General features: G+C 41.1%; 1 protein-coding gene across 1 annotated transcript in view; it reads right to left on the reverse strand.

The window, feature by feature from the left end:
- MCPH1 (microcephalin 1) overlaps positions 1-23839 on the reverse strand; it is a gene marked incomplete at its 5' end in the record, with an annotated part of 247131 nt that overhangs the window by 217863 nt on the left and 5429 nt on the right. Inside the window, one exon of the mRNA XM_082715851.1 lies at positions 19132-19250. Within this exon, the coding sequence (XP_082571977.1) occupies positions 19132-19250 (119 nt within the window). The remainder of the gene's footprint in view (positions 1-19131; positions 19251-23839) is intronic.

The following is a 23839-nucleotide window of genomic DNA, read 5'->3' on the forward strand; positions in this document are numbered from 1 at the left end:
CCTTCAGAGGACTCACCAAACCCTGCACTTACAAACCTTGTTTCATTAAAACTAAGTTCCACGAGGGGAGTGAATATGCCTGTCTAGTTACGACAGTCACAGCCAGGCCTGGCAGAGAGTAAGTACTCAAAAAAGGTATTTTCTAGGAGCAAAGGTGTTCACTGTAGAACGAAACACTTTGACCTCATCTTAAACACACACACACACACACACACACACACACATGTGCACACACAACTAAATATAAAGTTCAAAACCATAAATTCTAGAAGAAAATGGAAGAAAAGATTCACAATTTCAAAGTAAGCCAAGACATTCAGACAGATTATCAAAGACACAAAGCATAAAAGAAGAAAATGGAAAACTGCATCTCAACAAAATAAACTGGTGTGTTCTGAAAGACATAACAAAGAAAATGAAAAGTCAGCCATAGACTGAGATCAGATATTTACAGTATGTGTATTTGACCAAAAATATTGATATGTATAATGTACAAAAATAGCCCCTAAATTTATATTACAAAGACAAAAACCCAACTTTTATAAGTGGGCAAAAGATTCAAATCAAAGACAGTCACTAAGCATGTGATCTTACACTTAGTGGAAGTCATCAGGGAAACACACACTAAAGCCAGAGGGGACCCTCAGATATCCTCAGATACATGGTTGGGTTTGTTTGTTTGCTTGTTTGCTTGTTTGTTTTAAATTTTAAGAGAGAGAAAGAGAGAGAGTGAGTAGGGATGGAGGTGGGCGGGCGGGGGGGGGGGGCAACATCTCAAGCAGGCTCCCTGTTGAGTGCAGAGCCTGAAGCAGAGCTCACAATCCTGAGATCACGACCTGAGCCAAAATCAAGAGTCAGACACTTACCCCACTAAACTACCCAGAAGCGCCTAGTTAATTACGACAAAAATCACTGGGAAAGAATCATCTTTTCAACAATGATGCTGGGACAACCAGATACCACACAAAAAGGATGAAATCAGACCCCTACCTCACACCATGCACAGAAACTAACTCCAAATGGATTAAAGATCTAAACTGTCAGAGTTAAAACTATAAAGTTCTCAAAAGAAAATATAGAAGTAAATCTTCCTGATCTCAGATTTGTCAACGGTTTCTTAAATAACATCAAAAACATAACAAAAAACAAACTGGACTTCATTAAAATTAGAGCCCTTTGCTTCACAGGGAACTGCAATGGACATATAAAAACCCAAAGAATGGGAAAAAATATTCACAAATCATACATGGTATGGATAGATGATAATTAAAAAAAGTGAAATTCTGGTACATGCTACAACACAGAAGAATCTCAAAAACATTATTTTAAGAGAAAGCAGGCAGGCACAAAGACCGCACATTGTCTGATTCCACTCGCATGACATGTTCCCAAGAGGCAAATCCCTGGAGACAGCCGATCCGTTTCTACCCTGGGCTGGTGGGTATGGAGGGTGCTGTAAAGGGTACAACGTCGCACTCCAGGGTGATAAGAACGTTCTAAATTGTGTTCGTGGCTGCAAAACTCTGTAATTATAGTAAAAAACACTGAATTACAGGGGCCCCTGGCAGGCTCAGTCAGTAGAGCATGTGATTCTTGATCTCAAGGTCAGGAGTTTGAGTCCCATGCTGGGTGTACAGTTTACTTAAAAACAAGGGGCACCTGGTGGTTCCATGGGTCAAGCATCAGACTCTTGATTTCACCACAGGGCATGATCTCGAGGTTGTGAGATTCAGCTCCAGTGGGGCTCCAGGCTCAGGAGGCCTCTGCTTGCAATTCTTTCCCTCTGCCCCTCCCCCAATTCACATGTGGGCTCGGGCTCTCTCTCAAATAAATAAATCTTTAAAAACAACAAAAACAGAGGAACCATAAGAGACTGTGGTCTCTAAGAAACAAACTGAAGGGGGCGTCTGGGTGACTCAGTGGGTTAAAGCCTCTGCCTTCGGCTCAGATCATGATCCTGGGGTCTTGGGATTCAGCCCCACATAGGGCTCTCTGCTCAGCGGGGAGCCTGCTTCCCTTCCTCTCTCTGCCTGCCTCTCTGCCTGCTTGTGATCTCTCTCTGTCAAATAAATAAATAAAATCTTAAAAAAGAAAAAAAGAAGAAGAAGAAGAAGAAGAAACAAACTGAGGGTTTTGGAGGGAGGGGATTGGGGGCGTTGGGTGAGCCTAGTGGTGGGTATCAAGGAGGGCACGTATTGCATGGAGCACCGGGTGTGGTACATAAACAATGAATCTTGGAACACTGAAAAGTAAAATTAAACTAAATTTAAAAATAAAAATAAAATAAAAAATAAAAACTGAAAAAAACAAAAATATAAACAAAAAAAGGTCAGTACATTGTTCACTTTCGATGGGTGAATTATATCTGAAAAAGAACTGCTACAAAAAAATAAACACAGGAGAAATACCACTACAAGTCCACTAGAATGGCTAAAATTAAAGACTGATAAATCCCAAGTATTGGTGAAAATGTGGAGCAAATGGAACAGTCACACACTTCAAGTAGGAATGTAAAATGATACAAACACCTTGGAAAACAGTTTGGGTAATGGCCCAAAAGCAATAAAAATGTGTAAAGACAAGAATGTGATTATTCATAGCAATTTTACTCATAATAACTAAAAACAGAAAACTACCCAAACGTCTACTACCAGATGAATGGACAAACTGTGGTATATCCATACAAAAGAATATCATTCAGCTATAAAAAAATTAAAATATTGATACATGTAACAATAGAGATAAGTTTCAAAAGCATCATGTCAAACAGAGGCCAGGAATAAAATAACACATACTGGATGATTCCCTTTATATAAGACCCTAGAATAAGCAACGCTGCGCTACAGGGCCAGAAACCAGGTGAGTGCTCGCCCTACGGTACAACTGTGTCGAGGGACAAGGGGGCCTGGGGCAGGGAAGATGACAGCAAAGGGACACGAGGGAACTTCTTAGGATGATGAAAATGCTCACAGTATTTTGACTGTGGTAGCGGTGGTAACATGGGTCAAAACTTGGTGAATGGTACCCTTGAAATGGGTATACTTCATTTTATGTAAATTACATTTTTGTAGGGTTTTTTTAAAAAAACAAAGTAATCACCTAGGCCCACAGAAAGCGGATAATGAATAGGGTAGGTAGAATAATGGATCCAAAGAAAGAAATAAGAAACAGGCATCAACGATAAAGTGAGGAAGGAGAGAAATACTTCTTAGGAATGCCTCTTTTAAAACAAAGGTCCGTTAATGACCAATTTGTACCCTGAACGGGGTCTACCAGCTTCTTCTTACTCCAGTGAAACATCACCTATTTCCCACTGTTATAAACAACAAAACCGCAAAAGGGGGGGTGGCCAGGAAGCATCCTGACATAAGGCTTGTATGAAAATAATCAGGATAACTGCACCATCATATACACGATATTTAAGTTACAATCAGCAGCATCATAAAGCTCAACCAGCTCACAAGAACCTCACAGCAGTCCTGGTAGATAAATACTGCCATATCATTTTCTCATATGTGACAACTGAAGACAATGCAGCTCACAGGAGATCACTGGTCCAAGTTCACAAAACTCGTAAGTATCCTCTACTAGTTAGGAGTTTGTGGGAACGCTTGATTCAACTGGGTAAAATGTGTGCCTGACCCAGGTGATGTAGAAGACATATTCAGACCTTACTGGCAATAAGAACCCAACAAGGTATCTGTCATTTGGTCGTGTGGAAAGATGCAGAGACACACTTCTGAGTCTACCTTGGGTTTCTATACAATCTTTCACAACAAAGAAACAGGCAGCCCATAATACCGGTGATGTCATTCTATGCATGCAAACAACAGGTATGCTCACATGTTTAGTAAAATACTGAACAGCCACTACATTAAAACCTGTGTTTATCATCAGGCACGCAATCAAAATCTACTGAATAAACAAAACGAGCTCACTAGCTGATTTCTGCGCTTCTTCAGAAACGTAAAATAACACTATCCTCCCATCCAGTGGCCAAGCAGAGAAGTGTTTGAAGAGATGCCCCTAAAAGCAGAACCAACTTTTTTGATCTTCAATTGCTGCTACTTCAGAGCCAACAGGGAACAAAGCAGCTTGTGTCATCCTTCCCTCTGAGAAGCCCTGCCTGGGCTCCATTCCAAAGAGCTCTTTCTCCCTTGAGAGCTAAGGAATGGTGGCACTTCCCACCACAAGCCTGCTCCGCGGGCCTCCCATCCAGCCCTCCAATCCCGCCCTCAGGACAAACCCTCTACTGCCACCGATCAACTCCCCGGGTGCTGCCGCCGGCACCCTATGTCACCAGCCCCATCCTGTTGCCTTCACTCACTACCTCTTCAAAAGCTGGGGCAATGGGAAAGTACTTGACCTGGAGGAGAAAAACCCCTTTCAACAGTAAAATGGAACAAGACAATGTGGAGGACCTCCCACAGGGCACGGGTCAGGAAGAGGGATGTGTGCACTCTACCCCTACCACACACACACACACACACACAAAGCAAGACCCGCAGTCACAGTGGGAGCTCAAACAGTGGTCAGAAACCATAGACACAAACTGAACTGTGAAGCAGTATTTCGGACTCAAAATCTCTTTCACTTTAAAAAATTCAAGGACCTCAAAGCCTTTCTATGTGAGTTATACATATGGATATTTATTATAACAAATTAAAACTGAGCAGTTATCAAAAAATAAATAAAACTGAGTTCTTAAAATATGTAATTGTTAATTCATTTAAAAACAACAATAATAAAACTCAATACATGTTAACAAAAATAATAGCTTTTATGAAAAGTATTTCCCAAAACAGGAAAAAAAGGAAGAAAAGTGGCATGGCCATATGTTTTTGCAAATGTCAATAAACAGCTGGATTCTCACATCTGCTTCAGCATTCCATGTACTATGTATGCCATGCCCCCTAAATAACACTATAGCCTCCTGAGAAGATTAGAGGGAAAAAGGCAAATAACATCTTATTCATATAAAAAGTTTCAACCCTGCTGACCCCTTACAGGGTCCAGAGACCACAGAAGTCCCTGGACCATGATTTGAGAACTGTTGCTCTAAAACTACAAGAAACCCATTATTCTGATATTATTTACTGACTGATTTATAAATATTAGGTCTTATCTTTCAATAAACCCATGCTATCTGAGATAGGCAAAATGTCCTACTTTTGAGCTGGTGTTTTAACTGGTAACAGTAGATAATTTGGGGGCTGCTTTGCTTTTAATGAACACAGAACACTGAAAGTTTGCTACAAACAGAAAAACCCAATTGGTACGTTTTAAAAAATACCTGTCCTACTGGGGTGCCTGCGTGGCTCAGTGGGTTAAGCCTCTACCTTCGGCTCAGGTCATGATCCCAGGGTCCTGGGATGGAGGCTCTCTGCTCGGTGGGGATCCTGCCTCCCCCTCTCTCTCTGCCTGCCTCTGCCTGCCTCTGCCTACTTGTGATCTATGTCAAATAAATAAATAAAATCTTAAAATAAAAAAATACCTGTAACTACTAACACATAGCTTTTAATCACAGGAATAGGCTTAAGAAACTTTAAAAGTTTAAGGGTAACTTTGAACTCTGTCAGATCATTTCCCAAATTTCAGCAGCATGTGATCTCAAGGTAAGAGTAGATAAGAAATCTGCCCTTCCAATTCCAATTCACCTACCTATTCTGTCCCAGAGCCAAACCGGTGAGGCAAGGGTGGACCCCTACAAGACTTGTGTTATCCACTGGGGGGCCTCCCAGAGGCTGAAATGGGGGCATCTGTGTGAGGGATGGCCCGGCATGGGGTGCTGGAGCTCAGAAGGCAGAGAAGGGTGTCCACATAGACGGAGGGGCAAGGCAAAATGAGAGGTATCAGAATTTGGACAGATGTAGAAGGTCCCCCCAAGTAGGGACCAGTGGGGTAAAGAGGACATCTGTGCAGAGAACAGGTCCAGTGCAGAGGGGAATCCAAGCCTGAGCTGACGAAGGAGGCCGTGCAGGAACAGCATGGCCTTGGAGAAGAGACTAGGCACCCACATACTTGATTAACTGCTCTGCTAACAAGGATACCCGGAGTCAGGTTTCTCACAGTCTGAGAACAAAGCTACAAACACCAGAAGAAGATGAGGACGAGAATGATCCCCCCTGGTTTGGGACCGATGTTGCGGGTATCAGTGGGAACCTGGCTCACTAGACACGGAGTATAAATACAGCGGTGTTTTACAACAAAAATGCGTAACTACCTCTGTCCACCAGAGGGCGCGGGAGCAGCAACACCTGATGGCACAGAGTACACCCTAGCACCCAGACTAGGGTTCAAGATACCATTTCCAGTAAAAGGAACCAGGGATCCCTGGAGAAAAGGCTGAACACTGGGCTGGGAAAGAGATGGAACAAGCAAGCTTGGATGAAATTGTTGTGCAAGAAAGAGGCAGTCACAGAATGCTGGGAAACAGGTAAAATAACACAGAAGTCAACTGGATGGGCAACCCTAGCCAATCAAAGACCATTTAAACCTTAAAAGAACAGTGATAGCAATGGGTTACAACCCAGTGATTAGAATAAGGAGACACCACACAGAGTGTGATGAGAAACGCCGGGTGATGTAGGTGAAAGCACCTGCTCTCAAATGCCATACTAGACATGGGGGTGAGGGGCAGGGCGGGCGGCATTATTTCCTCCCAGTGCAGAGGTCTGACTGGCACCACTGGGACCACCACCAGCACCACCCCACACCAAGAGGGTTATTCAGGCAAGAGGTGCAGAGCTCAGATAATCTCATCGGGAAACACCAGGTAATCCCAGACTGAGTAAGGGAGGCGAGGAACTGGGCTGACCAGGTGCGGTGCGCGGCTTTGACAGCTGCTGAGACCAGAACCGGCTCAGAACTCAACGGCAGTGATGTCTGTATTAACCTCCTAACGTAAGTGTCCGCGTAGGGTCATGCAAGAAAATGTGCTTGTCTGAAGGAAACATGAAATGCCGCGGTGGACGGGCATCCAGGCAATGCCCCGTTCTCAAGTGGGCCAAAACAAACGCCTGTGAACTCTATTTCCAATGTACCTGTTAGATCAGCCTTCCTTCACGGAACTGACAGCCAACGGACCTTTATTCCTTTTGCCTTCAATACAAAAGTGTCTCGCGTCCAAAGAAACCGTCAGAATTTTTATCAGTTGCTGTTACACAGCGGTCTGCTCTCAGAAGAAACATGCCAGGAAAGAGCCCAACAAAATGGGTTTCTAGTGACACCTAGTGACGTTACATACTTACTGCCACCATTTTCGGGGGAAACATGAGCAAAGGCCTGGACAGACAGTAAATGTAGAACAGGACATATAAAACAATGGTCAGTTCAGCCGTTGCCTCTCAGTTCTGCTGAAAAAAGTTCAAGCTCACTAAAAATCAAGAAAATGCAAATGAAATAAATTCTATTTTTTCATCACCAAAATAGGAAAGATTTTAAAAAGTGGCAACTCAGAGTATAACAGTTATGGGAAACAAGTGTTCTTTTACAGTGTTAGAAGACAACTTAGTGCGCTCTTTCCAGAAGGTCCTATGACAGCACTTATCATAAATTTAAGTAGATAAGCCCTCTGAACTCAAAAATCCACTTGTGGAATTTAAACCTATGGTAAAAGTTACACATCTATAAGAGGCAATGCACACAAAGACATTCAGTGTTATACAATTTCTGACTAGAAACAAAAAGAAATGGAAAACTTCATATTCAGTAACAGATCAGTTAAACAAATTAGGTTGTATATGTTTTTAAAAAAAGGTATCACTGTACAAACATGGAAAAATGTTGTCTAATATAATGTTAATTTAAAAAGTTTATGTGCATTCCATTAAAAAACTAAAACCTACATATTTCCATGGATGTACATATAAATATTCATATATGCAATTTCTATGTATTTAATAAAATGTCTGAAATTGTATATTCCAAATTCTCAGTGGTCGGTCTTCCCCCAAATGAGGGAAGATAAGCGAAGAGGTAGATTAGGTGGGGACCTTTCACGTTAAAAATATACACATATTTAAATCTAAATATATTTAATTCAAAACAAAGCTTGTCTTCAAGATAGCAAGAGGAAATACAAAAATCAGTAATTAATTCTATATAATAATTAAAGTCTGATTGCATTACATCAAACAATAATAAGAAAAGAATTTATAGGGGCGCCTGGGTGCTCAGTGGGTTAAGCCTCTGCCTTCGGATCAGGTTCATGGATGGTCTCAGGGTCCTGGGATCCAGCCCAGCATCAGGCTCTCGGCTTAACAGGGAGCCTGCTTCCCCTTCTCTCTCTCTGCCTGTCTCTCTGCCTACTTGCAATCTCTGTCAAGTAAATAAATAAAATCTTTAAAAACAATTTATATTACAAATGTGATTAAGTTCCCTTTAAAGGGACTTAATGAGATTGCCTTTGGGTAATAACAATTATTTTGGAGTTTCTCTGATCTCCTTAAGAAACAGGGCTCAACGGTGGCAACAAAAAGAAAGATAAAGCAAAAAGGGAAGTAGGGGACAGGCTACCAATGAAAGCAACAAAGTAGGACTCTCAGGAGAAGAAACTTTGAGAATTCCCTCGTCAGGATTAACTGAGAGGCCTCTTCTCAGGACTAAGGGTGCTGTCAGTTTACATTTCCACCCAAATATCTCCATTCACGTCAGGCTTTCAGGAAAGGTCTATTTTTCCTGTGCCCTCCCCTTCCCCACATTCCTATATAACCTTTTACAAGTAGCTCACCATCACTTCCCCCAAGAAATTTTCTCTGCTATCTCTAGGCTAATGTAAGGAAAGCCTCCTCTGTTCATGAGTTGACAGGACAAATACTTACAGAGCACCTACCAGGAGCCAGGAATGTGTTAGATACTTAGTGAAGACACAACCACATAACAAGACAAACATGGAGGCTGCACCTACAGATTTACATGATAATGGAAAGACCAAAATGCATGATTAGGAAAGTAGGTAGGCAGACAGATAAAACAAATAAATCACACTCTACTAGGTATTCACCCAGAAAATACAAAAATACTAATTTGAAGAAATATATGCACCCTTATGTCTATTACAGCATTATTTACAACAGCCAAACTATGGAAACAGTCCAAGCGTCCACTGACAGATGAATGGATAAAGAGGATGTGGTGTACACACACAACGTACTGTAATTCAGCCAGGATGAAATCTTGCCATTTGCAATGATATGATGGAGCTAGAGAGTATATTGCTAAATGAAATAAGTCTGTCAGAGAAAGAAATACCATACGATTACACTCATGTGGAATTTAAGAAATAAAACAAAAGAGCAAAGGAAAAAAAGACAAAGAGAGACAAACAAAGGAACAGACTCTTAATTATGAAGAATAAACAAATGGTGACCAGAGGGGAGGAGGGTGAGGAGATGGGGAAACAGGACCTGAGGATTAAAGGGCACATTTATTCTGATGAAAAAAAAATTAATTTGAAAAACAGACAAATGAACAAAATAAGTTCTAAGAGTACAAAAAGGAAAGGAGTTGAGACAGAAAGTAACAAGGAGGACTCTGTTCTGTGGGCAATATGGTCTCTATAATACTACTCAATTCCATAGGTACAGCACAAAAGCAGCCGTTCACAATACATTCTCAAATGTGCATGGCTGTGTTCCAGGAAAACTTGATTTATGGACACTGAGATTTGGATTTTATATCATTTTTTCATTTGTCAGGAAATTCTTTTGACTTTGTCCCTAACCTTCTAAAACTGTGAAAACCACTGTTAGTTCAAGGGCCGTAAAAAACAAACAAGGTAGTAGGCTGGATTTGCTGGCCCACAGGTCATTGTTCACTGCTTCTGCTTAGAACCACGTAATTCTAAGCTATTTTTACATCAGCAAGAACAACATAACAGACTGATCTGTTAGAAGTGTTGCACTTGCTAATGTACAAGGGGTGAAATGAAAGACAGGTAGGAAGCCACTGCATAATGCGGCAAGATGACAGCTGTCTGTACTAAAGGGGAACAGCAGAGACAAAGAGCCACAGCTCTATTTTGAGATACCATCAGTAGGTCATTTTAATGGACTGCATAAGGAGATGAGAGAGCTGCTTGATTTTGATCCTCCCCCCACAACCTTCCATAAGAAGACAACTTTAAAAATGCAAGCAATGAACAACACGACCTATGCTTTTACCAAAACTTCAAATGACACATCTATAGGAAAATAACACAAGTCTGAAAACAGCTGCAAGTCTGAGGATGCAGAAAGTGGGGGGAAAGGCTTACAGTTCCACAAACAGAGTGGAGGGGCCTGGAACACCAGAAGAAACACATGTAAAATAACTGAAAAGGAGGAAGTTGACACTAAATGCTGAAATACAGAACAGGAATGGCTCACAGCACCTGTTACAGAGAAGAGGCTCTGGTAAAATGTCAACTCTGAGGGCTCATCATCAACTCTACCGAGAAGGAGCGGTAACCCTGGAACAAACAGCAGTGGAGAAACCAAGAGGAAAATATTCAAGGATCCTACAGAAACAAAGGCCTCACCATCAAGATCATCCACAAAAGGAACTATGCAAAAAACAGAGCAGAACTAGCATAGAACAGTGTTCAGAAATTTGGAGCCCTGCTTAGAAAATGAATAAGAACACAACAAAGCAGACCACAGCCCATTAAAAAACTGTTTGGAGCTTTTCTGCTAAGGTCAGGAACACAGCAGGGATGTCCATTATCACCACTGCTATTCAACATAGTACTAGAAGTCCTAGCCTCAGGAATCAGACAACAAAAAGAAATTAAAGGCATCCAAATCGGCAAAGAAGAAGTCAAACTATCACTCTTCGCAGATATGATACTATATGTGGAAAACCCAAAAGGCTCCACTCCAAAACTGCTAGAACTTGTACAGGAATTCAGTAAAGTATCAGGATATAAAGTCAATGCACAGAAATCCATTGCATTTCTATACACCAATAACAAGACAGAAGAAAGAGAAATTAAGGAGTCAATCCCATTTACAATTGTACCCAAAACTATAAGATACCTAAGAATAAACCTAACCAAAGAGGCAAAGAATCTATACTCAGAAAACTATAAAGTACTCTTGAAAGAAATTGAGGAAGACACAAAGAAATGGAAAAATGTTCCATGCTCCTGGATTGGAAGAACAAATATTGTGAAAATGTCTATGCTACCTAAAGCAATCTACACATTTAATGCAATCCAAATCAAAATCCCACCCATTTTTTTCAAAGAAATGGAACAAATAATCCTAAAATTTGTATGGAACCAGAAAAGACCTCGAATAGCCAAAGGAACATTGAAAAAGAAAGCCAAAGTTGGTGGCATCACAATTCTGGACTTCAAGCTCTATTACAAAGTTGTCATTGTCAAGACGGCATAGTACTGGCACAAAAACAGACACACACAGATCAATGGAACAGAATACAGAGCAGAAATAGACCCTCAACTCCTTGGTCAACTAATCTTCGACAAAGCAGGAAAGACTGTCCAAAGGAAAAAAGACAGCCTCTTCAATAAATGGTGTTGGGAAAACTGGACGGCCACATGCAGAAAAATGAAACTGGACCATTTCCTTACACCACACATGAAAATAGACTCAAAATGGATGAAGGACCTCAATGTGAGAAAGGAATCCATTAAAATCCTTGAGGAGAACACAGGCAGCAACCTCTTCGACCTCAGACGCAGCAATGTCTTCCTAGGAACATCGCCAATTGCAAGGGAAGCAAGGGCAAAAATGAACTATTGGGATTTCATCAAGATCAAAAGCTTTTGCACAGCAAAGGAAACCGTTAACAAAACTAAAAGACAACTGAGAGAATGGGAGAAGATATTTGCAAACAACATATCAGATAAAGGGCTAGTGTCCAAAATTTATAAAGAACTTAGCAAACTCAACACCCAAAGAACAAATAAACCAATCAAGAAATGGGCAGAAGACATGAACAGACATTTCTGCAAAGACATCTAAATGGCCAACAGACACATGAAAAAGTGCTCCACATCACTCGGCATCAGGGAAATACAAATCAAAACCACAATGAGATATCACCTCACACCAGTCAGAATGGCTAAAATTAACAAGTCAGGAAATGACAGATGCTGGCGAGGATGAGGAGAAAGGGGAACCCTCCTACACTGTTGGTGGGAATGCAAGCTGGTGCAACCACTCTGGAAAACAGCATGGAGGTTCCTCAAAGAGTTGAAAACAGAACTACCCTATGACCCAGCAATTGCACTACTGGGTATTTACCCTAAAGATACAAACGTAGTGATCCGAAGGGGCACATGCACCCGAATGTTTATAGCAGCAATGTCTACAATAGCCGAACTATGGAAAGAACCTATATGTCCATCAACAGATGAATGGATAAAGAAGATGTGGTAAATATATACAATGGAATACTATGCATCCATCAAAAGAAATGAAATCTTGCCATTTTTGATGACGCGGATGGAACTAGAGGGTATCATACTTAGTGAAATAAGTCAATCGGAAAAAGGCAACTATCATATGATCTCCCTGATATGAGGAAGTGGAGATGCAACATGAGGGGTTAAGGGGGTAAGAGGGGAATAAATGAAACAAGATGGGATCAGGAGGAAGACAAACCATAAGTGATTCTTAATCTCACAAAACAAACTGAGGGTTGCTGGGGGAGGGGCGTCGGGAAATGGGGGTGGAGTTATGGACATTGGGGAGGGTATGTGCTATGGTGAGTGCTGTGAAGTGTGTAAACCTGGCGATTCACAGACCTGTACCCCTGGGGATAAAAATACATTATATGTGTATAAAAAAATGTAAAAAACTGTTTGGAAAAGAAAATGCAAATCAAACCATTTCAGCTAATGAAAATCTACCTGTCTTTGAAAATAAAAGCAAAGCTGAAGAACGTAACACAACTGTCACATCTGAATCAAATACCAGCAAACAGGCATATGGGAAACTATCCACCCAGCCAGCTGTATGTGTGAGATATTTCTTGAATCATAACTATAAAAACTAAGAACAACAACAAAACAGGAAGACATTAAACAAGTGTTGAACTCAGTAAATAAAAAGACAAAATCATGTCAGAGATGAAGACTTAATTATAACATGCCAAAGAAGAAACAGATTCAAATGAAAATTTAATAAAAAAAAAAAAATACTGAAGAAAAGCAAGGCAGGAAGGAGAAGGAGGATAAAAGTAACATTCAGAAGGAAGTAAAAAGACTCAGAATCAAAATGGTTGAAATTAAGGCAGGTAAAGGAGGCTCAACATACATATAATTGAAGCCCTTGAAGAAGAGAAGCAAAACAGTAAAAAGGGGTAATACTTAAAACTGTAAGAAAAATTTTCCAGAAATAGGAAAGCCTGAAGCTCTTAAAAAGGCCAACCTAGGGGCGCCTGGGTGGCACAGTGGGTTAAAGCCTCTGCCTTCAGCTCAGGTCATGATCCCAGGGTCCTGGGATCGAGCTCCACATTAGGCTCTCTGCTTGGCAGGAAGCCTGCCTCTCCCTCTCTCTGTGCCTGCCTCTCTGCCTACTTGTGATTTCTTTCTGTCAAGTAAATAAATAAAATCTTAAAAAAAAAAAAAAAGGCCAAACTAGAATTCGAATCAACAATTGGATCATTTTAAGACAAAAAACAAAACAAAACAAAACAAACAAGCAAAAAAAAAAAAAAAAAAAAAACCCCTCGATTTTAAAGAGAAAAAACAACAAAAAACAAAAAACAAAAAACCTTGGGTCCCCTGGAAGAAAGATCAAATAATTTACAAAAGGAAAGAATTAGACTAGCCTCAGATACTTTAGAAAATAATAATAATGATAATAAAAACAACAACCTAGGTCCCACTTACATTTAAAAAGGCATATTAGGGCGCCTGGGTGGCTCAGTGGTTAAGCCGCTGCCTTCGGCTCAGGTCATGATCTCAGGGTCCTGGGATTGAGTCCCGCATCGGGCTCTCTGCTCAGCAGGGAGCCTGCTTCCTCCTCTCTCTCTCTCTCTGCCTGCCTCTCTGCCTACTTGTGATCTCTCTCTGTCAAATAAATAAATAAAATCTTTAAAAAAAAAAAAATAAAATAAAAAAAAAAAATAAAAAGGCATATTATAAAAGGAAGCAAACAATCTGTGGCTCTACCACATTTTCTGGGTGTTTATCCTGCAGTAACATAGTGACAGAGTCTGTGGGAGTGGTGGTGTTGAGCAGCTCAGCCTCCAACAGAAGACCTGCTGTCTCTCTGGCCAAAGGAGCTAGGAGACAGAGTCTTGGCAAGTACGGCCACCAGGAAAAGGACCAGGGAAACAAGCCAGGGAAGAGGAACCTCAGATTCTGAGCATAAAAGCCCACATCCCTGGCTGACCTCTGACCTACTTGTGCATAAGGCAAATGGACCTCAGCCTGCAGCCAAGGCTTAAAGAACTGAATGAATCTAAGCAAACGTCCACCACAGATCTTAAAATGACAGTCTGCATTTTAAAGCTAAACAAGTTAACTGCTTGCTGAAACATAATCACTCTTCAGAGCAATATAAAAGAATGCAGAGTCTATGTAACATTTACAGTGTCCAAAACAAAATCCCAAGTTATAAGGTCACATTATAGAGTCAGAAAATGTGACACATTCCTAAGAGAAAACAATCAATAGATGCCAACTCTAAAATGCTGGAATTATCAGAAAAGAGGATTAAATGATCTGTTACTGTACTGTGCAAGAGAATGGAAAACACAGAAAACACGTAAGTAAGGAAAGACAAGAAAAACAAAAGCAGAAATCTCAGCTAAAAAACAAAACACACATACATAAAAGAATCAGATGGAAATGTCAGAGGTGAAAAATACATGAACTAAATTTACCAAATGGACTTAATGACAGAATGGAGTTGATGAAGAAAAGAGTCAATGAACTTGAAGGAGGATCAATGTGAAGAAAAATGATGACTGAAAAATAATAACAAAAATGAGGGCCTCGAGGATAAGTGGGGACATTTCAAATACCGTGTTAAACAGCAGGCATTTGAAAACTATGGGCCACAGGTCAACCTGGCTCTGCACCTGGTTTTAAAATAAGCTTTTGGGGCACTTGGGTGGCTCAGTGGGTTAAGCCTCTGACTTCAGCTCAGGTCATGATCTCAGGGTCCTGGGATGGAGCCCCACATCGGGCTCTCTGCTCAGCGGGGAGCCTGCTTCCTCCTCTCTCTCTGCCTGCTTCTGTCTACTTGTGATCTCTGTCAAGTAAATAAATAAAATCTTAAAAAAAAAAGTGACAGAAATAGTAAACATATGGATGAATATGAGACTTTTTTTTCTTAATTTACTTAAAACGTAAATTCATAACATTCTGCATACATACAGACATAGTAATCAAAGGTTTAAATCTCTTTATACATTCTTACTGAAAACACACCCACTTGTACTTTATAATCATTAGAACTCCTTCTGGTGTTGCTCCTGCTCTGTCCCCTTAAGTGACTATAGAAGGTAGGAAATCTGATAGTGGACACTTTAGGACTGTCTCGGGCTAAAGACACACGTGATAAATACCTCTGGAGAAGAGAATGTTCCCTGAAATCCTGACGTAAAGAAGTCATACTGCTGCTTTTTTAGAAACCTAGAGTAAATTGATGTGAAAGCAGCAAAGCAATATAGGGGCACCGACTCCGATAATGATGTGTAAAACTGCTCTAAAAGAATGAAGTCCAGGGTGCTTGGGGGGCTCAGTTGGATGAGCATCTAACTGTTGGTTTTGGCTGAGCTCATGATCTCAGGGTCGTGAGAAGGAGCCCCACACTGGGCTCTGTGCTCAATAAGGAGTGTGCTTGAGGATTCTCCCCCTCCCAATGCTTGTGTGTGCCACGTTCACTCTCGCCCGTGCTCTCTCGCGCGCGCTCTCTCTCTCAAATAAATAAATAAATAAATAAATAAATAAATAAATAAATCTTTAAAAGAATTAAGTCCATTAACTTTAAAAAAAAAAAAAAAAAAACTAAGTAACAAGGCATGGCCATTCAACCTCATGTGACGAACTCTGACTTTTTCAAGTAACCTTCTACCCGGCAATGAAGCACAATATGGGGGCTCCTGGAGTTGTGATCCCTGTGGCCCTGACCATTCATTACATCATGGCATTTTTATTTCCCCCTTCCACTAAGATATAAATTCTTTGAGGTGCAGTGTCTGTCATATCTGTTCTAGTTTCTCTGGAGCACCTACTATGTACTTGTTACTTTCGAACCAAGAACTACTTCCAGGTTAACTGGCCCTATAACAGACAGGGGTCCTGCAAAGAATTCCTACCATGGATTCCATTTTCTCAGCATGCTCTCCATGATCTACATTTCAAGTATTACACTCTCCAACCACATTCTCCTGTCCTCCAAAACACAACCTCTTGTACCTCCCCAACAACTCAATCCAACTAAGATTTATGGTCTGTTTATCAGACATTTCCACCATCCTTTGCTCCCTTCATAAGCCCCCAGCCCCAGTCAAGCTTGGAGTCCATGGTCCCTCATTCTCCCCACCTCCCAAATCCCTCCAAGTCCCTTTATGGGGGTTGCCTGGCAAAATCCAACCCTGGGTAAACCCAACACTCCGCCTCCTTCTTGCTTGCAGGTTGCTGGATAAACAACTGTCCCGTTGCTCGGGGCCTCATGGTCAACTTCTCACCATCCTCAGGTGAGCCATTAGTCCCACCCTGACCCAGCCACCTTCCCAAGCTCCTACACAACTATTGCCTGTGTTTGCGTTCTCTTCAAACCTCCAATGCCTCATTCTCAGTTCACAGTCTTGCCTCCTCTCACTGAGAAAGCAGCATCAGGAAAGAAATTTCCCTAAGACCTGAAGCCACATTTACTCACTTAGCAGCAACTGTCCCCTAGACTCTGCATTCCCTCCTATCCTTGATCCCATATATAACCTATAGGATACATAAGACTAACCTGTATCCTTTATAACCCATCGGCTTGTGGTTAGAGTCTATCCCCCTCAGCCCTTTTAATAACCCACTAGTATGAATGTCTCCTCTTGCCTCATTAGCAAAATTTCCCTCTACTCGATCAGTTCTGTCAACATACAGAGATGCTGTCATTTCTCTGATCTTAAACAACATTTTCCACTCCACACCCCCCTCCAGGTACTGTCCCAGGTCTCTGTTCCCCACTGGAGTAGTCTCCATGGACTATCTCCCCACTTCTATTTGAACAAGTCTTGTTCCCATTAATCTGCTAAAACTGCTAGTTAAGACACTACCTTGTTAATTCCAATGGTCACCTCTTAGATCTGACTTTCCTCAACCTGTTTGCCACAGCTGATCCCCTGCCTGAACGCCTTCTTCACCTGACTCTAGAATCCTATCCTCACTGGTTTTCCTCCTCAACACCCAACACCAGAATGCTCAACCTCAAAACCACCCCCTTCCCTATCTATACTCACCAAGAGGTGACATTCAGATTTACAGCTTAAAATAACATCTGTATAAGGAGACTCCAACATGTTTATCTGCAATCTCTTCAAGGAGCTCCACACTTCTAGATCTAACTGCCTACCACATGGGTGCTCAATAAATCCCCCCCAATCCAGTACATCCAAATGGAACTCATGATCTCCCCTCCAAACCTGGTACTTCTGAAGCCTTCCCAATCTCAGGAAATGGCAAACCCATCTTTCTGTTTCCTCAGGCCGACATCTCACAGTCATCCGTGATTCCTCCCCTTCTCTACAAGCTCACATCCCAATCTTCAGGAGATCTAGTCTGGCACTACCTTCAAAAATACACGCTGAGGGGCGCCTGGGTGGCTCAGTGGGTTAAAGCCTCTGCCTTCGGCTCAGGTCATGATCACAGGGTCCTGGGATTCAGTCTGCTCTGCAGGGAGTATACTTCCTCCTCTCTCTCTGCCTGCCTCTCTGCCTACTTGTGATCTCTGTCTGTCAAATAAATAAATAAAATCTTTTAAAAAAAAAAAAATAAACGCTGAACCTGACCATTTTCATGACCATGTTACTGCCACTCTAGTGCCAGCAACATCTCTAGGCTCTTCCTTTGCCTCTATTCCCATACACATCTCTTCTGAATCACACTCCACAAGGCCCCCATATAATCTGATGCCCCACTACCCATCACTGGCCTCAATCTCCTCCAATGCTTCCATTTGACTACATCTGCTATGGGCTCAATTATATCCCCCATAAAACTCACATGAAGTCTTAACCCCAAGTAAGTAAGAATGTGACTGTACAGTTCACTCCTGAACAACGTGGGCTCTAGGGGCACTAACTTCTCCCCTTATGCAATTAAAAATCCACATGTAACTTTTAGCTCCTCCAAACGTAACTAATAGCCTACCGCTGACCAGAAGCCTTACCAATAACAAGCAATTAACATGTATTTTGTATGTTTTATGTATTATATATAGTATTCTTAAAATGTCTTAATTTTTTCAGTATTTCAGGGCTGCACAGTTTATCTGTAAGTTTTTCATGTTGTCACACATCTCCAAAAAATTTTTCAATGTTCTTATTGAAAAACAATCCATAGAGAAGTGGACCTCTGCGGTTCAAATCCTTTTTTTTTTTTTCCAAGTTTCAACTACATTTGGTGATCTGACCTTGAAAGAGATAATTAAGGTTAAATAAGGCCATTAGGGTTGGCTCTCAGCCAATACAACTGGTGTCCTTACAAGAAGAGGAGATGAGGACCCCCCCGCAGAAAGCAGACGAAGACCTAGGAAGGACAGCCATCTGTATGCCAAGGACAGAGACCTCAGAAGAATCAACCCGGCCCACACTTGGATGGAGGATTTTTGGCCTCCAGAACTGGGAGAAATCAATGCTGGTAGTTTAAACCTGTGGTACTTCAACTGTGGCAGCCAAGCAGATTATCATCTGCCTCACCCCTGGCGGTTTCATTCACCTCCTGGAGGTTTCAGGAACACACCAGGCGTAGGTGTCTTAGGGCCCCTGCAGTCACCTTCCCTCTAGGCAGGGTTGAGCTGTCTGAAACCAAGGCCTGAGGACATTAAATGACTTGCCCAAATAAGAGGCAAAGAAAAGACAAAAATCACATTTTATCTGGTTCTGTGACGTATGACAATCAGCTCCACACTCGACCAATACTAGATACTTACAGAAAAAAAAAAAGAAACCACTTACTTTTCGACCCAGAGCACTGAAACGAGCTTCACACCTCTCTTCTGTGCTTTGTCCCAAGTGCTCTGGTATCCGTCTTTGAACACAACGTGAGTTACTTGTTTGTTAAAAGTTTTTGAAACCTGTAGAAAAAAGGCAGAAAACACAATGTAAATTACCATTTATGAACAATTTCATAATTAATCAAAAAGGATACTTCATTCAATATTTGCCAAAAGGAAAACATCTAAAACCCCTACCCCAGCAATTCCATTTCTCAAAGTCTGTCACAGAGAACTATGCTACCAAAGGGATAATGCCGCTTAGAAAACAGATCTGCTCCAGTTAGGATGCTATGTTACACACGTGTTCATCTCTGCACCCTCACAAGAAAGCCTGATATAGAAAGAGCTCTACAGGGACCCCTGGGTGGCTCAGTTGGTTAAGCCGCTGCCTTCAGCTCAGGTCATGATCCCAGCGTCCTGGGATCGAGTCCCACACTGGGCTCCTTGCTCTGCAGGGAGGCTGCATCTCTCACTGCTTCTGCCTGCCACTATGCCTGCCTGTGTGTACTCTCTCTCTCTCTTTCTGACAATTAAATAAATAAATCTTAAAAAAAAAAAAAAGAGCTCTACAAGGATAAAATGAGAGGTAATGTGGACAGGAGCTGGCAATGCCTTTTTAGTAGAGGAGAGAATGGAAGCTAAGTCAAATACTTAAGGACATTTAAGACTTCTACATCAGACATAAAATAAAACTCACAGGAAACAATACAGGGAATACTTATGTAATTAACATTAAAAACATTTAATGTATTTGGAAGAAAATAATATTCATTTAAATATGCAGAAGATATTGTGTTCAAGAAAGAATATCTAAGATGCGGGGGACAGAGAACTAAAGAGCTCTTGGAAATTAAAAATATGATGACATAAGTAAAAAGAAGTCTATAGAAATGCTGGACACTAATAAAGTTGAGAAATTCTCCCCAAAGGACAACAAAAAGACAGGGAGATGATGCAACAGAAGAGAAGATCAAGATATGAACATCAGCTCACTATCAGGAGAACCAAGAGCTAAGTAATAACAGTTGAAGAAATACAGGAATAGAGAAAATGGAAAAGAAGTAATTCAAGAAAAATTTCTCAAATTAAAGGGCATGGGTTCTAGATCAAAAGAACCCCCCAAGGGCCCAGCATGAGAATGAAAACAGAACCATATTAAGTATATCGTTGTGAAATTCCAGTAGAGCTGGAGTAGAGAAAGATTTGACATTAAAAGAGAGGGTAAAGAAGTGGAGGTGAGGATAAATCACACTCAACAGTGAGAAACTACAATGGCATCAGACTTCCCAACAGCAACGTGAAGTCAGAAAACAATGGAGAAGGGCTTTCAAGGAAAAATAATATACACTTAGCATTTTACAGCCAACTAAAGTACCAGTCAAAGGTAAAGAAAGGTATAATAAAGGCATGTTCAAACTCATAGTGTCCAAAAATTTACCTTTTATATGTCATCTGTTCAGAAGTGGAAATGGTCCAATACATCATTGTTTTAACAATATTTAATTTTGTCAAAGTAATATATGTATACTGTTTGGAAATAAAAAGGTAAACACTAGGGGCGCCTGGGTGGCTCAGTGGGTTAAAGCCTCTGCCTTCAGCTCAGGTCATGATCCCAGGGTCATGGGATTGAGCCCCACATCGGGCTCTCTGCTCAGCAGGGAGCCTGCTTCCTCCTCTCTCTCTGCCTGCCTCTCTGCCTACTTGTGATCTCTGTCTGTCAAATAAATAAATAAAATTAAAAAAAAAAAAAAAAGGTAAACACTAGAAGAAACATCTGAAAAAGGCTGTCTTAGAAAAACAGAATGAGAAGTGTAGAGCAAAGGATTGCTCGTTTCCCCTTGGTTGTACTAGGAATCTCATGGCACTGCACATTTGCCCTTGTAAGCAAGGGCATATTTCATTGCTTTGATGAAATATAAATACATATCTCTTTGTCTACCTACCTACCTGCCTACCTACCTACCAGAAGGCCCCAGAGAGCTATTGAGACAGTAAGGGATTATTATTGAGCCAAGACTCTAGGTACACAACTGACACAACCGGACAGAGGAGTCTAGCATTCAGGGTCATGTTTTCCCTACAGTTGTTGTCTTATTTAGCAAACAATGGGTAGCACTTCTAAATACCTGAGGACAAGAGGGGCAAAAATTGGACTGCCAGCTTCAGAATGGGAGAAGAGTCTGGCAAAACCCTCATATCTTGTATGGGCACCCGAAGGGCTCATCCAGGAGTAAGGGTAAACCACAGTCATATTAGCCCTCACAGGTCTGCAGTCCAGTTTTAAGTCATATCCGACCCTGCAACTGGATGAAGACAGTCCTGGAATATGAGCACTAAAAAGACTGAAGCCAATATGAATCTCTTCTGAAGAAAGATTATACAATTCCAGGTCTCAAGTTAATTCCAAACTATTTTACATACACACAATACTCAACCAGAAGAAACAACAACAACAAACAAAACACCAAGCTTATCTAGAAATGAGACAAGAACATAAACCACTAGATAAATCAAAAAGTAAAAGTAGACCTAGATATTGCAATCTACCCGACAAAGCCTTAGGGAATACAGCTAAAACCCAGCTTAGGGAAAGATGTATAACCTAGAAGGCTGTCAAGAGTCTAACTACGCTAGTCCAAGGTACCGCTGCCTTGGCATACAGTTTTTTGGCCAAGCATTCTGCAGGAGTCTTAAACCAACACCAACCCTTCATGCAAGCACATAACCTAGATAACAGCCCCCAGAGTTATGAGCAAATGTCATTTCCCCAATGGCCCTTTGAGAAACCAACTCCTCTGCCTTCAAGGTCCTTCCCCTTGTGTGCCTCTTAAGACAAGGCTCTGGAACTACCAACACCTCATTCTTTGGCTTGAATTGATTAACCCAGTCCTAGACTAGGAAGCTGAAAGCATTCTAGCCATGGACTCTAGTAAAGACATATGGCTCAGGTCCTGCCATTCTCTCCGGCTGTCTCCTTATTTGGCTCCTCAAGGGTTCATGGGATCAGGCACCTTCTCCAAGGCATGTAATAAACTTGTTTCAATTCCCTGATGTGTGCTGTCTCACTGCCGCTCACTATTCAGCATCCTGGGTTCCACCTGACAAATGTTCATCTAACAACATCGCAACAAATGTGCGTACAAAGAGTAAGGAGGCTAAATGTCAAAGCGCCCATCTTGAAGAACAGGAAAAAGAACAGCTAATCAAAACCAAAGAGTGAATTAGAGGATTATAAAAATGAGGCCAGAATTAATAAAAAAAGAAGAGGAGGATCAAGAACACCAAAAGTTGGTTCTTTGGAAAAACTAATAAAATCAATAAAACCCAAGTACATTTTATAAGGAAAATAAGAGAAAAGACACAAATAACCAGTATCAGTATGAAGGAGGTCATCTCGATAGACTGTGAAGATATTAACAAATTCAAACAGGATATTATGAATAGCTTTGATCCAAGAAATTTGAAAATTTAGATGAAATTAATACATTTCTTTAAAAAAAACTGCTTTCTAAAAGCATTCACAATAGAAGAAAATGCACACCCTGTAATTTTCAAACAGATGAAAAACTGTAACAAAAAGGTTTTTGGGTTTTTTTCTTATTTTTATTTATTTTTTAAATTTCTTTTCAGTGTTCCAGAATTCACTGTTTATGCACCACACCCAGTGCTCCATGCAATAGGTGCCCTCCACAATACCCACCACCAGGCTCACTCAACCTCCCCCCCTTCTCCCCTCCAAAACCCTCAGTTAGTTCCTCAGAATCCACAGTCTCTCATGGTTTTTTAAAAATCAACAAAGAGGGGTGCCTGGGTGGCTCAGTGGGTTAAGCCTCTGCCTTCAGCTCAGGTCATGATCCCAGGGTCCTGGGATAGAGCCCCACATTGGGCTCTCTGCTCATCAGGGAGCCTGCTTCTTCCTCTCTCTCTGCCTGCCTCTCTGCCTACTTGTGATCTCTGTCTGTCAAATAAATAAATAAAATTTAAAAAAAAAATCAACAAAGAAAGCTCAAGGACTAGTTGGCTTCATTGGAAAATTACACCAAAAGTTTGAGAGAGAAATAATGACAATCCTATACAAACTTAGAATAAAAGAGAAAGAGTCGCGGGGCGCCTGGGTGGCTCAGTGGGTTAAGCCGCTGCCTTCGGCTCAGGTCATGATCTCAGCGTCCTGGGATCGAGTCCCACATCGGGCTCTCTGCTCGGCAGGGAGCCTGCTTCCCTTCCTCTCTCTCTACCTGCCTCTCTGTCTACTTGTGATTTCTCTCTGTCAAATAAATAAATAAAATCTTTAAAAAAAAAAAAAAAAAAGAGAAAGAGTCGCAATTCTGCACCTTGTTTTATGAAACCAGCCTATCTTTAGTACTGAACCACATTACAGCACAACAGGAACGGAAAAGGACGAGCCAGTATTGGTATCACTCCTTGAAATATTTACAGGGGAAAATTAAAAAACAAAATACCAGCAAACTGTTATCAACAAATACATAAAAATGATAACGCTTTCCCACCACTTGAGTTTATTCCAGGACTGCAAAGTTAGTTAATGATAAAATAAATATTCACTATGTTAACAAAGTAAAAGAGAAAAACCTTATGATCGTCTCAATTATATGCAGAAAACACAACTGAGGACATTAAAAAGTTAATTCATGAAGAAAACTCTCAAC

This window comes from Mustela nivalis (genome assembly GCF_964662115.1).
Source record: "Mustela nivalis genome assembly, chromosome: 20".
NCBI classification, from domain to species: domain Eukaryota; kingdom Metazoa; phylum Chordata; class Mammalia; order Carnivora; family Mustelidae; genus Mustela; species Mustela nivalis.